At 40.3% G+C, this 16322-nt stretch overlaps 2 protein-coding genes across 5 annotated transcripts in view; one reads left to right on the top strand and one right to left on the bottom strand.

Moving 5' to 3' along the window:
* asic2 (acid-sensing (proton-gated) ion channel 2) overlaps nucleotides 1–16322 on the bottom strand; it is a 162236-nt gene that overhangs the window by 32717 nt on the left and 113197 nt on the right. For both annotated transcript variants that reach the window (XR_013304912.1, XR_013304913.1), the window contains exons 11-12: nucleotides 6176–6316; nucleotides 4751–5011 (exon numbers count right to left, since the gene is read on the bottom strand). The gene's annotated coding sequence lies outside the window, so the exon portion shown is untranslated. The remainder of the gene's footprint in view (nucleotides 1–4750; nucleotides 5012–6175; nucleotides 6317–16322) is intronic.
* mpp3a (MAGUK p55 scaffold protein 3a) lies at nucleotides 2084–15224 on the top strand. 3 transcript variants are annotated; one of them, XM_077619166.1, is made up of 20 exons: nucleotides 2084–2210; nucleotides 4735–4798; nucleotides 4873–4991; nucleotides 5567–5644; nucleotides 5903–5983; nucleotides 6203–6340; nucleotides 6419–6500; nucleotides 6923–7008; nucleotides 7082–7156; nucleotides 8062–8258; nucleotides 8358–8422; nucleotides 9208–9228; nucleotides 9998–10039; nucleotides 11298–11363; nucleotides 11990–12145; nucleotides 12550–12630; nucleotides 12708–12801; nucleotides 13049–13157; nucleotides 13243–13371; nucleotides 14251–15224. In XM_077619166.1, exons 2-20 carry the CDS (start codon nucleotides 4774–4776, stop codon nucleotides 14428–14430), a joined length of 1824 nt encoding a protein of 607 aa, XP_077475292.1. In that variant the 5' UTR covers nucleotides 2084–2210; nucleotides 4735–4773; the 3' UTR covers nucleotides 14431–15224. The 3 variants fall into 3 exon arrangements, with proteins under 3 accessions (XP_077475292.1, XP_077475293.1, XP_077475294.1); XM_077619167.1 differs by lacking the exon at nucleotides 11298–11363; XM_077619168.1 differs by lacking the exons at nucleotides 9998–10039; nucleotides 11298–11363.

Raw genomic sequence — 16322 nt, 5'->3', positions numbered from 1 at the left:
ACATACATTCCACCTTGTGTATTAAAAACAGCCAAAAATAGCCTGAAGACAGGTTTGCATCTGCTGTTGGATGTGTTTAAACACAAATCTCACTCTAAAAGCTGCATGTTGTCTGTAATAAATCGGACTTAATCTCAGTGGCCGACATCCAGAGAAGATGAATCTGACATACATGTACTGCATGTGCCACGGACTGTAGTATTTATTTACTGTATGTGGACCAGCTCCCAGTCCTCAGACTTAACATAAGGCGGCCGGATTAAATCACATCACTTATAAGGGTTTGTAATATTCATTTTTGTTGCATATTGTCTCTTAGATAAGAGGTCCAAGAGCCCTGCTGCCATTGTGGAGGCCAGGCTTGATTTCCTCTAGTGTATTACGTCATGGCACCCTCGAAAACTTAGCCAAATCTATCACGCGAATCGCCTGTTTCGAACGCCGAAAGAGATGGATAGCTTGCACAGTGTGACTGTTCTTCTGAAAGTACAGTTCTCAAAATAGTCTCAGTACAGCTATTTCTACGACCGTGATTTCTTCAGAGGGCCCGATAGCCACCTGAGAAGTAATCAGAAAGGAATCCAATCAGGATTGGGCCGCCAGAACAAACAAAAATAAACCAGAGATATAAAGACAAAGCACCTAGTGCAAGTATACCAAAGTACAAATACTAGTCTGGTACAATATTAACGTAAGAGGATTTCACGATACTAATACAAGTAGCAGAAATTGTGTGTAAATCAGCATTGCACTGCATCTCTTTGCTGTAATTCACTTACAGCCAGCCCTAATGTAGTTCTGCAGGATTCACCCAAGTGCATCCAATTAACAGGCATTTCCCAGCAGCCTTTGGTGTCACATAACCATATGTATAAGCCTCTTAACTTCATCACACTCCCAATTTGAAAGCAATGAGAAGATCTCTTACTTCACCTCCACACCTGGAGCATGTAGGACATCAGATGACCATAACATTTGCAGGAAACTCACCTGACAATGTTTAATTTCACCATTAAAATGATGCATTTTTGTGGTTGTTTGAAACTAAAATTTGGTATTAAATTTAAAAACACTGTCTTGAATCCAATGTACTAACACTACAAAATATTAAACTGATTATAAACACTAAATGTGCTTGACATTTAAAAAAATATATTTTATTAGGTAAAATTTATTTTTGGAAAATCAATCGGGATCCATCTTGGGGAATAAAGGTATTGAAAATGGAATGTGTGAGCCTTTATAAAAACAATGCACTGCTTGTGTCTTTGTGAGTGAAGATATATGGCAGTCCAGATGGGAACACCCTCAATTACCATGTGAATGAATGTGTGTACGTGTGTGTTCACATTTGGGACGGAGGGGCTTATTAGTGGGTGCATATCGCAGGATTGGGGGAGGATATAGGAAAAAAAAATTAGGCATATGCCCTTTAAAACATGCCATCAATATGTACACCAAGACACCCACAAGAAACAAATGTATACAATAGAATTATCATGTATACTACATACTAACGCAATGGCTGCCATTGATGGTATTGGTATGAATAAAGTAGCAATAGTTATTTGAAGCAATTATGTTATTTCACATTTTCATGATTTTTCCTTTGCCTGTAATAGAATACGTAAACAGTATAAAAATATTTTTGCGTTGTTATACTGTACATTCACTGCCAGACCTCCCAGTTGGAAATGGATTGGATGTCAACTATTTAAAACACTAATTTAAACTCACACCTGAAGGAAAAGCCATGGTTGGATGCCTATCATTGTCAATGGCACTGAAAGAGTTAACGTATCCTTTTTGCAAAAATTAATGTAGTTGAGTTCATTTAGATTGGTTTTTTTCACACATTTACTTCATGTTAGAAGATTTGTGTATTGGGATTAATAAAGAAGTCATTCATGTATTTCCTATTTTAAATGTGTATATATGCGCACACAAAATGATTCATTGAATTGGAGAATATGTTAAAAAAAAAGAATCTATTAAGTGTATTTCTTTTATGTCTCTATTCAGCAGCATGACAGAGAGAATGACAGTGTGGAGGGAGGGGCGTAAAAAAAAGGAGGGGTGGTGGTCCAAGTGTGCAGCAGGTTTGTGAGCACAGCAGCCAGAAGAGGAGGAAGAGGAGGAGGAAGGAAGAAGGAAGAAGGAAGAGCAGGCAGCTAAACAGTGCGGCTCCAGACGGCGAGAGGAAAAAGAAGGTATGACGGACGCTTCGTGTCGGATGCTTTTTAGCCTTTTGAGTGGCGCCGATGAGAAGCAGATGGGATGCTCCCTCATCCCTTCATCCCGCTGTTTTCCCTTTTTGTGTGCTTTCCATCTGCCGGGTAGGAAGAGCGGTGTGATACTGCTCAGGGAAGGGAAAGGGGGGGTCTAGCGGGGGATGGGATAGCATCAATATGCCAGCATAAAAGCGGGCGCAGTAGTTTCCCTCGGTTTTGACTGGGTGCAAGGACCACGCCCTCCTGTCAGACACCACCATCATGATGATGATGATGATGATGATGATGATGATGATGCGGCACGTACACCAGGTTTAGGTTTTTTTTTACGGCGTGTACTTTGCATAGATATTATTGCAAATATTTGGAGATAAAAGCCTGATAATGTGTTAGCAATATCAAAATAGCATAGCATTCCATCAGGATTCTTTGTCAATGATACGTATACAGGTAGATTTAAGGACAAATATCGCAATATTTTGAAATTATAGCTGAATTTATGATGATATGTCATCTTTATAATTTGTCCGCCTATCTCATGCAAATGTATTATGATATCACCATGATACTTTGTATATATTATTGATGGCATTATGATACAATAACATCAATTTGATCCTACGTCAACGGTACTGAAAGTGACATAATATAATACGATAGGCTAAATAATATACAGTATAAATAATACAAATATCATCCAGGTACAATAGTATTGATCGTAATACAATACTTTGAATATAATGCTGTTTCTTTTCGTGATTCAATAATTTCACAGTACTTTGTCAATGATGTCATCGTTTGTTAATGATGTTATCACTTTTACAATGATACGTTATTTATTCAATCAGAAGATATTATGCTAAATTATCATCAATACCAACATGACCACCAACGAGTCAATATTAAACACTATGAGACTGTACAACTATACGGTTAGCTATCACTGAATAATTTAAATTCTAGAAATATCACACTATAATATGCCTATTACATTAACTATGAAATTATGATGATCAACACTGACAATTTGTCATTGTAGCTATAGTATAAAATTATGATATTATCTCTATATTATGTTTTCTGATACAATCCTTCTACAATAGTATCTCAATTTGGCATTAGAACAGTACTTTGCCAAATTTAAGATTCCGCATATTACCTCAAATCACTCTATTTTGTCAATGTTACAGTATAGTAGGCAGTATTATTAAAATACTTAACTCATGCTACGACAGTATAAAAATGTTTCAATTAAATTAAAAAAACATCATTTTGCGCAAAATGCTGACAAATGTGTAACAAATGAATATGTATAGTAGCAATGGAATATCAGAATTTGTAGCCAATCTTAGCAGACTGCCAGCAAAGAACAGCTTGACTTTTATTATTTATTTTTCTGGTGCAATGCCGCTAACAATACGCAAGCAAAACAGGGCCATTGTTGTGTGGTGTTACACACGATGACACTTGGAACACATTTTACAACACTAACACATTATGTGAGGATAAATGTTGGCATGGCAAATGGATAAAAACTTTGGTTATGAGAAGCTTTCTTTTTTTTAAAGCTGAATACATTCGGTTTGTTTGGCCTCTGTGTTGTCTGAGTTGTTATTTAAATCAATATGAGCACTTTTGGGGTCGTTGTTCTTAAGCTGTGATTTTGAAAATACGTTGTCCAATCATCTGCCCGGGTGAGCGCCATCATGTTTGTGTGATTCGCCCGATAAGCTGCTAATGAGATTTGAGCGCGCAGCACGTCATTTTTGTTGGAACGCCACCCAGAAATTGTCTGAGTCTATTTGTAGAGCTGCTGACGTAGACGTCCTGCCATATTTTAATAACCAAATTTCATGGTACGACTTGTATAGAATAAAAACAAATGCTGAAATGCATTTAAACAATGGTGCTTTATAATCAATTTATATTATTATTATTATCATCATTATTATTATCATCATTATTATTATCAGCATCATTATTATCATCATTATTATTATCATCATTATTATTATCATCATTATTATTATTATTATCATTGTTATTGTTGTAATTATTGTTGTTATTATTGTTATTATTATTGTTATTATTATTATTATCATTATCATCACCATCATTATTATTATCATCATCATCACCATCAACATTATTATTATTATTATCATCATTATTATTATTATTATTTTTAATGGATTGGCTGGTAACCTAGTCAGAGTGTACCCCACCTCATAACCATACTTAGAGGCACGGAAAATGAATGAATGATTATTATTATTGGCTATCCATTTATTCTACTCAACAATGTTGCTCTTATATTGTTTCTACAATTCCTAACAAGTTTAAATGCTTCAAACGTTGAGTCTGCAAAAAAACCTGCTCCTATACTGGACTCATGCAAACTGTTTGCATGCCACATTTCTCTATCATTCCTCATTAAAATCAATGACTTACACAGTTGTCCCCCCCACTGAGCGAGAGTTACTTTCCACGTTCCCCCCACTAGGTTTACTCCTCCTTACCTGGAGGATCCCTGAAAGAAGCCATGCCGGTGCTCACAGCAGGAGCAGGTGAGATGAGACGCTGAGAGTAGAATTGCAGCATCCTTCGTGATGTTCCTTCATCATCTTTTTCCTTCTCCAAGGGCTCCACGAGACATTGGCCCTTCTTACTTCGCAGTTAAGGCCCGACGCTAACCACAAGGAGGACATGGTATTCCTTAAGGATGTTTTCAGCGAGAGGAGCTTGGCATGCCTGATGAAGGTTCATGTTTGATATTGCACCTAGAATACAAAGCGTGTGTTTACAGAGCAATTCATGTTATGTCCAGCTTTTCTGAAACATATTAACCCCATTGGGGTACTCATTTTAACACCTTGGCTGCTAATGATGTAATTTGACATTTGTTCCTTAATAAAAAATATTTAGAAATTCTTTAATTGTTAAGTTGTGCGTGGATTTCATTCACTGTTTTATATATTATGTTAAAGATGGAAATTTTCAGTTTAAAATGGGTGAAGACAAAAGCCTTATTTCATGTGAATTAATTTAATTTTATGCATTCAAATTCATCGGTGTTGTTAACAACCTCCAACAATGTATTCATATTAGTTTAACCTTAAAGGATCTTTAAAATTCAAATTTATATTCTCTAAAATTCTCCATATGACTCAATGTCAATTTCTTATCCTTATTTAAAATGTAGCATAGGCAAACATGCAATATTATCGAAATTTGGGCGTGCTGTATTGAGATATATTTTATTATAGCACTTTTTTTTTATCACCTTTGATGCTGTATACAACTCTAATGCGGCATATTTACATTTACGGTTCTAGATCCACGAGAGACTGAGACAGTACGAGAGGCAGAGTCCAACTCCTGTCCTGCAGAGCGTCTCTTCTCTAGCCGAAGATGTACGGTCACTACACACAGACACAACAATAAAGGGCATAATAATATCCTTGGCGAAGTTAATAACCCCGAGTGGGCTCCAGCCAAGAAGCATTACGTGAACTGCTCAAAGGTTGTAAAAAAAAAAATGCTAAGTCATCGCCAGGCCCATTTCTTTCTGGGATCAACATCCTGCAGGCCTTGCAAAAGTGCTGACCTGGGCCTGCTCCCCATCAGCAACCACTGAACAGGAAGTTCATGCGTGCGTATGTAATTGACAGGTAACGGACGAGCTGCAGAGTCGACCGACGAATACGGAGGAGGGGGAGCTGCTCTATCTGCTCACATCGCCACATGTCAAGGTAAGCTACCATTGGTTAGTCTCGTGGCCCAAATATTAATCAGGGGAAACGGGAAATGGTGGTACAGCTACTTTAGTGAGGCATTGGCCTTTTTAATTGGTGTTTTATTTATTTATTTGTGCTTTGTTTTGACTTGCTTTATGGGTGTTCAGGGAAAAATGGTACACGAACATTGCAGTGTAGTCAATATACCTGAAGTGGCTATGTTCATCTTGCCAGGCTCTCTTGTCCGTACACGACATTGTCGCTCAGAAGAGTTTCGATCCAGTCTTGCCGCCCCTCCCGGACGACTACGATGACGAACTGGAAGAGGAATCTGTGAAAATTGTGCGTCTGGTGAAGAACAAGGAGCCTTTGGTTAGTAATGATAAAACAAAACATGAAGTGATTGGGTGATGATTTACATCCGATTCCCTGTCTATGCTTAAACCTCAGGGCGCCACGATTCGGCGGGATGAGGCGACCGGGGCTGTGATTGTGGCTCGTATCATGAGAGGCGGTGCTGCGGATAGAAGTGGTAAATTGGAAGTGAATCCTATCTGAACCCTAAGTCAACCCCTAATGCACCAACTTAAATCGGGTTGCACCTCAGGCTTTTGCACACCATCTTTTTATGCTTCATTTTAATTTGTTCAGCTCCCTTATTTCTGGTTTTGTAGCTAATTTTGGAAGCCAAAGAACGATGATCCGCCGTTGACGTTTTGGTAACTTTGCTGATAAAAGGCATGATTATATGAAGGTGACGACGGCTAAAGGATCAAAAGCTAACCTTCCAATGTGATATTGAGTCTCCCTTGGGGATTGATCGGTATTTAGCATCTAGGATGTCTTTGTTGTGGCAAAAGATTGCAACAGTAAAACATCAAAATATAGAGATCATTTTCATGGCTGAGTCTTCCGAATTGATTTGTGTTTCTTTCCACTGTTGGTTCCTTAAAGGTTTGGTACACGTAGGAGATGAACTCAGGGAAGTCAATGGCGTCTCGGTGGTCCACAAAAGACCCGACGAGATCAGTCAGTTACTGGTAAATCAATATGAGTCGAGGTCATATCTCTTTCTTCATATTAAAATATGAAAACTTTTTTTTCCTGATCCAGTCGCAGTCACAAGGCTCCATCACACTTAAGATTATCCCCGCTATTAAAGAGGAAGACCGACTAAGGGAGAGTAAGGTGAGCCTCCACTAAGCGTAGCTTGCCAAAGATCTGATTTATTCGTATAATTGGCGTTTAAGGCCATTATACACGGATGGAGCGTCAAAGTAACTTCTCTGGGCAACAATCCATGCCTGACCGAAGCATTGTCGAAGGCACGTGCCATTGTTAAACCAGCTATTAAAACCGTTGACGATTTAAATATAAATTTTGGATTATTATAAAGTGTATGGTATCTGTCCCCACTTGTAATTATCTAGGTATCCCTTAAGCCAAATAGCTACATGTTGCCCAATGCAATGATTTGAAAATCACAATTATAATGACGACAGTAACAGCTGTATCACATCTCAAAAGTTTGCGTCCAATTATTTTAAAACTCAATCAGAATGTCAAATGGCTACTTATGACAAGGTTATCCATTTTGAAGACAATCACAAACAAGATTAAACAATTTTGTGTGTCTTAAAAGAATTATGCTGGATAGTGAATATTAAGGGTCATTGACGTGGGAGCGTGACCGGACGTTTCGTCAAAAGATGTTTGGTCCCCGGACGTTTGGTCGACCGGACGTTTGGTCGCCGCGTTCGAGAGTTTACTGTTGATACTTTGATATTAGATATTTAGATATTAAACTCACTCTCTCTCATGATTATAATTTTGAGAGCTGGTTTCAACAGTAACAACCCGGCGACCAAACGTCCGTTCTACCAAACGTCCGTTCTACCAAACGTCCGTTCTACCAAACGTCCGTTCTACCAAACGTCCGTTCTACCAAACGTCCATTCTACCAAACGTCCGTTCGACCAAACGTCCGGTCGACCAAACGTCCGGTCGACCAAACGTCTGGTCGACCAAACGTCCGAGTACCACGTGGGAGTGTCTTGTTATGCTTATACATACATACTATCTGTCAAACCCAGGTGTACGTAAGAGCCTTGTTCGACTATATCCCTCTGGAAGATAAGGCCACGCCATGCCAAGAGGCTGGACTTCCCTTCAAGCGGGGCGACATCCTTCAGGTAGTGACTCAGGATGACCCTACGTGGTGGCAGGCCAAGCGTGTGGGGGACAGCAACCTGCGTGCCGGCCTGGTCCCGTCCAAACACTTCCAGGAGAGGTAAGCGCAACACAAACATTGATGGAATGGTCCGAGACTGCATACAATGATGCCCTCTAGACTAAATACTCAAACAGCCTTAATGCTCCTCCCCAACAGACGACTGGCCTACAGGATGAAAGTGGGCACGCTTCCCAATCCCAAATCCCCCAAAACGCCTTCCTGTAAGTTAACTTTTTCGCAAATATAACACGAAAATGAATACATTTCTATCTGTCTTAGTTTAGAAAGTTCACTTTCCCCTCTTGGTCATTGATTGTCTACATACGGTACAGCCAGGTGAGGGGTGGTTCAATTTGCCGTGGGCGATTGGGGGGCGGGTTCGGCATAGAATGTAAGCTTTGCGTGTGATCCGATTAGAAACAGCGGGGGGGAGACCACTCTGGCTTAGCAAGAGAGCAACCACCCCCTGCCACTTTGAATTGCCCCTCCTGCCCAGCTGGGGTCTCTGCTTCTGCTCTGCCTGCTACATTTGCCATTAGTGACTTTTATCGCCTTAAAATTCAGCATATGTCAATTTTCATTTTCAACACATCAAAGCGCCACCAGACTTTGACTAGTCTACCGTTCTGTTAAAAAAATAAATAACGCTGCATTAAATCGGTAGTTAGCGTCTCACACAAATACTTCCAAATTCTAACTAGAAGTAGGAAATTAGACAATACAAATTGGGACATATCTGTCAGTTCTAGTAATGTGAATCAGTTAGAAACAATAGTGATAAAAATGTGTCTTGCCTTAACAGCTCACAGCTTGCATTAGATGCTCACCTAGCAATCTGTGTTTCCATTTCCATTTACTTTCTAGAAACCATTATTTCCAACTATGAGGACATTCTAACCTACCTGGAGAAATGTTTTTTGACAGTGCCCCCATTTTTTAAAATTAGGCCAGCAATGTCCTTAATGTTCTTGAATTGTGTTCTAAGTTTTATTCATTTCTCTCTCAGATGACCAAGCGTGTGATAAAGGTGAGTAAAATCAAGGCAAAATTGTATGTGCATGTATATTTCAATATTGACAGAGACGTCGTATATGACAACTCAGCCAAATAATACTGTATAATGATTCTACCTGACTTTTGTATACGTGCCCTTTTCCCCTGTTACTTCAGTAATTAATTTTAATGATCAGAACACTAATATCTGGATTAAGGACAGCAACTCACATAATGCTATTATCACAACATTTTTTGCAACAACATAATACACTGATACTGCGAAAATTAGTAAGGAAATGGATTAAAATTTCCATAGACGGCAAGAAAGAAACATTTGTATTCATCAGAATAGCACAACATTATAAAATAAACCAGACAGCATCCATACTTGATATCACTGCCCAACCATGGAGCCCATCTCAAATGACCGATGTCAAGGCACAAAGATTCATTCATTCATACCCATATTCAAACCTATTAGAAATCGGAATTCTTTAATTAGGCTAACGCACGTTTTGGGGATGTGAGAGGAAGTTAAATAAACCAAGATGATAATACAGAATAACATAATTGAGTAGATGTTACACTACTAACCACTAGTCCACAGTTCTGCAGGATATCACACGCAACGGTAAAGTTAATATTGTTGAACGTTTGATTGAATTGTGCTCCCATCTTGCCACTTTTACACCCTGTCATTCCTACACAGTCGTTATTCCATCTCCCCTTTAGTGTTTACAAGGTGGCCTTCATCTGTATTGTTTACCCATCCCTTGTTTTCCCTGCTTACTTCCCTACAGACGACTGTGACTGTGAGGGCTATTTCAATGGACAGTACATAGGTGAGAGTGTGTGCATCTTTCCTAATCTTGCTCTTCATGGCACTTGGCTGGTACCACGGATGTAATGGGCCCTGGGGGAGGTCCCAAATGTTTGGCTGCAGGCTTGAGGGTTGGCGAAGAAGGGTCCAGGATTGAGTGCTAGATCTGTAAAACCAATCACCTTTTGGTGTTTTTATCCTACCCTAAATTGTATGATAGGTAAAGATGTGGTGGTTTCCAATCAGACAATCAGAGGAAGTTTCTAGGGGGAACTGTATAAGCCTACAGGGTTTCCCAGGCAAGTGGTTTTTGAAGGTTATGTATACTCTGTTCTGCCATTTCTAGGAAATATACCCTTTGTATTTCAACTTTACTACCATTCTGTCGCCATCCCAGCGATAAGGCAGTAGAAATGAACATTTACTACAGACAGTCTCAATGCAATATCCCAACATAAACAGTTTTTGAAGAAGTTTGCTATTTCCTGTGTTGACTTAAAGCATTGAACATTATAACAGAGGTGTAAAACGTGACCATTTGGTTCCATTTACACACAACCTTTACACATGTAAAAGGTTGGATTTGGTGGGTGGTTTTGTGATAGTACCTTAGAACACGAGAAAGCCTCAATTCCAAGTTGGTCTCTTTCACAAAGACACATGGAAAATGGCTTGTTTAATACTGCCGTAGAAATAGGGGGAAACTGTAACTGTAAGTTTGAGTTGGTGCGAATTAGAATCAATGAATCAGATACATTGTTCCAAAAATGTGATGCCATTTACTAACTACTACTGGAGTGTGGGTAGGTTGGTGAGTAGACACGAGACAATCCAGTTTTGGCACTCAGTGTGAAACTGGCTCTTAACTCCAAGCCTCCCTCAGCCAAACATGAGTCGTCCGCTTCCCTCCATCCTGCTGGAATGCTAACATTGGGAATCTTCAAACACCTGGTCGTGTCACTTTGTAACGCAACGACATTTGTGCTTCCCATACATTCAGTACCCTGCTTGGATACCACCTCTGTACCGAGCCCCCCTTTCATGCCTTCCCAACCAATCCCCCCCTTCCGCCCTGTCCTGCCTGCATCTGCTGCAGTGCTCCAATATCCCCAACCCTAGCACCGACCAAATTCCACCCTTATCCTTATCCACCACCCCACGAAGGCCTTCCTGCCACCTCGGACGCATTGCGCACTCTACCAGGCACGTCTGCTGCTCGTTCACCTTCCTGGTGTGCACGTATGAGGCTAAATGAGGTGAAGCTCTAACACCAGTTGTAGTCTCTCCTAAGTGTAACGCAGTGGCGCCTTCCTGTGGTCAGGTGTTTTCCTGGGAATTTTATTCAGGTACGGTGGCCGACCTCTCTTGGGTGTCTAGTCCGCCGTCTGGATGACAGGTGGACCCGACCGTGGTAGACCAGCCCACTTTGCTGGTGTGGCGTTGGGCCCCCACCCAGGGTCGGGTCCTTCTGTCCAGCCTGAGCCCTGTAGCTTTTCGTTCTTAGGACAGTGCTTCTTGAACTCTTTACACGACGGAGTATCTCAAAATTACAATGTCACTCGAATACTATTCGTCTAACAAGCCAACGTGTCCTTCAAAAAGTAAACGTGAAAATGTATTTCATATTATTTTAAGTAAGATAATAAACAGTAGGGTCATTGACACTGCCTTTCAATAAAGGTTACATCTATGAAGTGTTCTTAAAGATTTACCGTACTTAAAAATAAGTCAACTCTACTTAACAAATTATACAGTGTTGGATGTAAAAACACTTTTTTTAGTATATATGAATTCCACTCTTTGAGAATCACTGTTGGAACACATTGGCGACTATCTACATTTTGAATCATTCCAAGTGCATGGATATGAGTAGCAATTATCGAATTGTATTTCGTTTACTATACACTACCCATGATATTGTGATTTTTTTTATCCTGTCTGTTCCTTTCCCCCCCGACCATCGCCGAATCAGCTGGCCTGCGTAGAAGCTTCCGTCTAAGTCGTAAAGACCGACAAGGCTCCTCAATCGATGGCTCTGACACGGGAGAGTCGGAGTTCCTGACTTACGAAGAGGTGACCCGTTATCAGCAGAGGCCCAACGAGAGGCCCCGACTGGTTGTTCTGATTGGTAAGTTGCGTGAACCAACTAATGAGGTCAGGTTTTGTAAATTCAAGTAAATTCTGATGAGCTGACTTGGGTTACAGAGTTAGTAACCACAGAAATAAGCATTGCAACAATGGGAGAATGGTAAAGTGCGACGGAGGTTGTCCCTTAACAACGTTATGATTGGTCAATTCTCATTTTTGGGGCGGATTATGCAAAAGGTCAAATGCTTAAAACATAAATTTGAGAACTATGAGTTTTGTGAAGAAAAAAAATCTGCTGCAGTATCTGAAGACCATATTGCTCAATCTTAGTTCAGTGTCAGAAGTAAATAAGGTGACTTAAGTCAAGCTAACTTTAATTCGATAGTTATTCCTCTTAACAATCTAGGGTTGGTAATGATTTTTATTTTGTTTCTGTTGGTTAAGGTTCTCTTGGGGCACGGATCAATGAACTTAAGCAGCGGGTTATTGCCGAGAATCCGCATCGCTATGCTGTGGCGGTACCACGTGAGTCCCTACTTTCCTGAACCAAATTTGATTTCGGTGTGACGAAAATCTTAAACAATTTTGCGGGTGTTCTGCAGATACCACCAGGCCTAAGAAACCTCATGAGAAAGAAGGTGTGGAGTATCACTTCGTCACCAAGCATCAGTTTGACACAGATGTCATCAACAACAAGTAGGGATGCGAAACCTTTACAGTTGAAAACTTGGAAAATTTTAGTTTTGATATTAATAGGCAACTAGCAGGAAATATTCTCAGAGAATACTTTTGAGCATGCTACTGTGGACAAATACAATTATAAAAGTCCTTCGTATGAGCTGGTAAACAAAGTGGATCTTATTGTAAAGTTTAAGAAAAACATCCACTTTGGACTGAATGTGGACTCCAGATAGTTTAAATGGTTCTTTGGTCTGGTTTTCAGGTTCATAGAGCACGGTGAGTACAAGGAGAATCAGTATGGCACCAGTATTGAGGCCATCCGCTCAGTGCAAGCCAAGAACAAAATGTGCATCGTAGACGTTCAGCCTGAGGTATCCACAAGTACCACTCATGCTCACATAACCACAATCCTCCACTGTTTTATTTGTTCTAATGTGTTTTCCCCCCGATATACAGGCTTTGAGAAGATTGCGGACGGCAGAGTTCAAACCCTACGTGGTCTTTGTGAAACCGCGGGTTCCAGAGAGCAGACGACGACGCACTGCCGCCACCTCACCGGGAGGGGCGGAGCAAGGCCGCATTACCGTCAGTTGCCCCGACACCAAATAATAATGTTTCCCAACAAACATTCCTTCATTCATTCATTTTCTGAACCGCTTTATCCTCACAAAGGTCACGGGGGTGCTAGAGCCTATCCTAGCTGACTTTGGCCCAGAGATGGGGGGGCACCCTGAATTGGTGCGTGACCGTACGTTTCGTCGAAAGACGTTTGGTCGACCGGACGTTTGGTCGAACGGACGTTTGGTCGACCGGACGTTTGGTCGACCGGACGTTTGGTCGACCGGACGTTTGGTCGAACGGACGTTTGGTAGAACGGACGTTTGGTAGCCGGGTTCGCTCGCTGTCAAGTTATGACAGAGTTTACTCTTGATATTTTGATATTAGATATTTAGATATTAAACTCTCCCTCTCATGATTATAATTTTGAAAGCTGGTTTCAACAGTAACAAGCCGGCGACCAAACGTCTGTTCTACCGTACGTCCGTTCTACCAAACGTCCGGTCGACCAAACGTCCGGTCGACCAAACGTCCGGGGACGAAACGTCCGAGTACCGAATTGGTGGCCAACCAATCGCAGGGCACAAGGAAACAAAGGACAAATGATCACACTCATACATAGGGGCAATTAAGAATGTCCAATCAGCCTACCACACATGTTTTGGGAATGTGGGAAGAAACTGGAGTACCTGGAGAAAACCCACACAGGCCTGGGCAGAACATGCAAACCGACCTGGATTCGAACCCAGGCCCCCAGAGGCCGACGCGCTAACCAATCAGCTGCTGGCCTTAAAAGCACAAAAACATGTTCATACTGTGTAGTTGAGTTACAGGCCGTAGAACAAACTAGCCTTGAAGTATCGGAAATTTTCAAACATTATCAAGTTTTTCTCCCTTCTCGAACAGGAAGAGGAACTACAGGAGATGCGCCAGTCTGCAATCCAGATGGATCACCAGTACGGACATCTAGTTGACCGGGTCCTGATCAAGGAAGACTCAGCCAGCGCCTGCACAGAACTGCGGAGTATTTTGGAAAGACTGGAGCGCGAGTGTTTTTGGGTGCCTCTCGGCTGGGTTCGGACCTAAAACATCTCCAAACCGCCACCCCCTAACCCTCAACTGGACTCGAGGGTCTGCTGCACTTGCTATCAGGCAGTTTGCTTTGAAAAACTGCTTGATTCCTCGCTGCCTGGCTTGGACAACTACTCAGTCAGCTTTACTGCGACTCCTGTTGGAGTCCATCTAGTAGCATGTTTTGTAATCACCACAGATCACAGAATGCTTCCGGGGGAGTAAATACCCAAAAGAATGTGTCATATGTTTATTTTTCCACTCGTTTCTTTTCAGAGGAACTGCATGTCCACTTGCGTATTTTATGTAAAAATTGTACATGTGACTCCTGGTGTGCCAACGAATGCAACTTGTTTACTGCGGAGCCCCATTCGTTTTTATGGATTGAGGAATATTTAATTTTTTTCTGGTGGGGGATATTTTAATGTTTACTTGAACAGTTCGCACATTACAAACAAATCCTATTGCTAAATATAAATGGGTGATGAATTTCCTCTCCAGAAAATTTTGAAAAAAATTGAATAAACGTAAGTATAACGTGGCCATCTGGCAATTATAAACAATTGCAAGTGTATTGTGGTTGTTCGGTTTTAATCATATGGAAAATGCAATAAAACATGACTTACTGGATTCGCATTTTTGGTTGGTAATTTGTGAGGGCGGGGGTGCATTTCATTGCAAATGTAACATTTATTTTGGTCTTTGAATGCTGTGCAAGAATCCACACAAGCCTCAATGTTGATTTGTCAATTGTGTAAACATGTAAAAAGTGCCATAATAAATAAAGAATAAAAGAGGTTGAGATTGGAGTTTAGTTGGCGGTCCATTTAATTCTCTTTCTTGAAAAGCCTGCACAAACTGTAGTGCAGTATGTTTCAATATTATTATTATGATTTCTTTTTCATAATTAGACGTCATACTGTACCTAAATTAAAGCTTCTATGATTGGATCATGTTAATTTATCAGTGAAAAAATATTTTCAAAAATAAAGTTTAAAATCTACCAATTGTATTTGGATGCAAGTATTTTGATTTTATACTATATTTCTAATATGAAGGTATGGACATTCTTAGAAAAAATGGAATTGCGCAAATTGAATGTCAAATTATTAGTGTTGAAATTACAGCATACTCAATTGCATGCTAAATTTGTATTGTACATTGCATTTATTATTATAATATTATTTTTCATGAGACGAGTTGAGTGATATTAATATTCTAAACTGATTCTTCAAAGCTTTCACGAGTTAAATCAGGTTAAGGAATCCTTTTAAAACTTTAGCTGATGAGAAAAATGTTTAAATCTTAGGAAGAGAAGAGTACATAAAATTATTGTCATCACTTCCTACCAGAGCTCGTCTTAAAAAAGTGTCTTATGATGCAGCACATCGAAGGATTTTTCTCCTATTAAGTCACTTTATAGGCGAGAATCTATACTTTGAGCCTATCTGGCTTCATTACGCACTTCAATTGAGGGAATCTCATTCATGAGCTGAGTGGCACAACAGCTAAATGCAGAAAAGTACTAAAAGAGAGCTATCACTGGAGGGCAGTAGCACAGCATCAGAACGCTTTTGCCTGCTGTTGTTGAGAGGAACAGAAATCCTATAATAGCACCTGTGGAAATTCATTTTCATTTTTTTTTGGTGTCTCCAAGGTAAGCTATAATAGGCAATACAATACAATTTCTTCCTTTGCTACACATGGAATGAATATAAAATTATAGTTATATCCTGAAAGATTTTTCAATCACTGTCTGCATGGGCGAGTAGTTTGTGCGCCGGCTTGACAGGGGTTCGATCCCTGGTGGAGTTTGTGTGGGTTTTCTCCAGGTACTCCGGTTTCCTCCCACAACCCAAAAACATGCAGATTAGGCTTGTTGCATAATTTAAATTGCTGCTAGATAT

This window comes from Stigmatopora argus, chromosome 14, assembly GCF_051989625.1.
Source record: "Stigmatopora argus isolate UIUO_Sarg chromosome 14, RoL_Sarg_1.0, whole genome shotgun sequence".
Classification (NCBI taxonomy): Eukaryota; Metazoa; Chordata; class Actinopteri; order Syngnathiformes; family Syngnathidae; genus Stigmatopora; species Stigmatopora argus.
This window is presented reverse-complemented; position numbering and strand designations above follow the sequence as displayed.

Excerpts from the sequence above, each read along its gene's own strand:
- mpp3a (XM_077619166.1), top strand. The coding sequence starts at position 4,774 with ATGCCGGTGCTCACAGCAGGAGCAG. Across the intron at positions 6,341-6,418 it reads TGAAGAACAAGGAGCCTTTG|GGCGCCACGATTCGGCGGGA; the intron begins GTTAGTAATGAT and ends CTTAAACCTCAG. Across the intron at positions 9,229-9,997 it reads TGACCAAGCGTGTGATAAAG|ACGACTGTGACTGTGAGGGC; the intron begins GTGAGTAAAATC and ends ACTTCCCTACAG.